Here is a 776-nt window from a genome sequence, read left to right on the forward strand (position 1 = left end):
TTCTGGCCCAGGCTACTTCCCCCAAGAATCCTCTTCTGTTTTTTTTTGACCCCAAGATGCTCATTGCACTGGGCTCTGTGGTAGCTTAGTCATTTATTGACATCTTTTTGTGCATCATATTCATGAAATGTCATGTGCAAGCGAGATGTTATCATGCCAGGCCCATTGTTGCAAGACCCATGTGGGCAGGGCTGGCTGTGCATTTGTTCAGCGACTTGGGCTAAATAATATGCCCTAGAGAGGAAAGTTCCCTGTTCTAAACAGCTGGGCATTTAAATAGGTGAAGCACAGAGGAGGTGAAGTGTCTTGCCTGAGGTCACAGGAGAGCAGTGGCAGAGACAGGGACAAGGCCTTGCGGACCCTGGTGCTGCGAGACCCCTGCGCCTCTCCCCGAGGGCAAGGAAGCCATGCAGGGTGTGGTGCCTCTTCCTGCCACTTCCTTGGCCACAAAGCCAGGTCGGGTGAGACTGCGGCCGGGGCCCTCGGCTCCTCCTACACTCAGCTCGGTATTTTGTTTACTCCGCGCTCCTGCCCCACTTCCTGCTGTTAGCACCGCTTCCTCTCGGCAGTTCAGTTTGGTCTTGGGAACGGCACTTGCAAACTGTGGGGTGGAAATGAGACGGGGCGCTGGTTTGTTCAGGGGTGCCGCGATGGCCATTGGCACCAGCTGGGGATCGGGGGACAGGCTGAATTCAGCTGGCTGGGGGTTGGATCTCGGCTTGACGCTGAGGCTGCCCTCCATCTCCCATGGGTGTCCCCCAGGGGCAGTGATAACC

The 776-nt window shown here is 56.2% G+C and overlaps 2 protein-coding genes across 7 annotated transcripts in view; one reads left to right on the forward strand and one right to left on the reverse strand.

Annotated features, from left to right (window-relative positions):
* The window catches only part of LOC102386560 (granzyme K-like), an 8,952-nt gene extending 8,210 nt beyond the window's left edge, over positions 1-742 (reverse strand). The window contains exon 1 of the mRNA XM_025196568.1: positions 538-742. Within this exon, the coding sequence (XP_025052353.1) occupies positions 538-742 (205 nt within the window). The remainder of the gene's footprint in view (positions 1-537) is intronic.
* The window catches only part of S1PR4 (sphingosine-1-phosphate receptor 4), a 32,714-nt gene that overhangs the window by 19,436 nt on the left and 12,502 nt on the right, over positions 1-776 (forward strand). The gene's annotated exons all lie outside the window — the stretch shown is intronic.

The sequence above is a fragment of the Alligator sinensis genome, unplaced genomic scaffold (assembly GCF_000455745.1).
Source record: "Alligator sinensis unplaced genomic scaffold, ASM45574v1 scaffold1295_1, whole genome shotgun sequence".
Classification (NCBI taxonomy): Eukaryota; Metazoa; Chordata; order Crocodylia; family Alligatoridae; genus Alligator; species Alligator sinensis.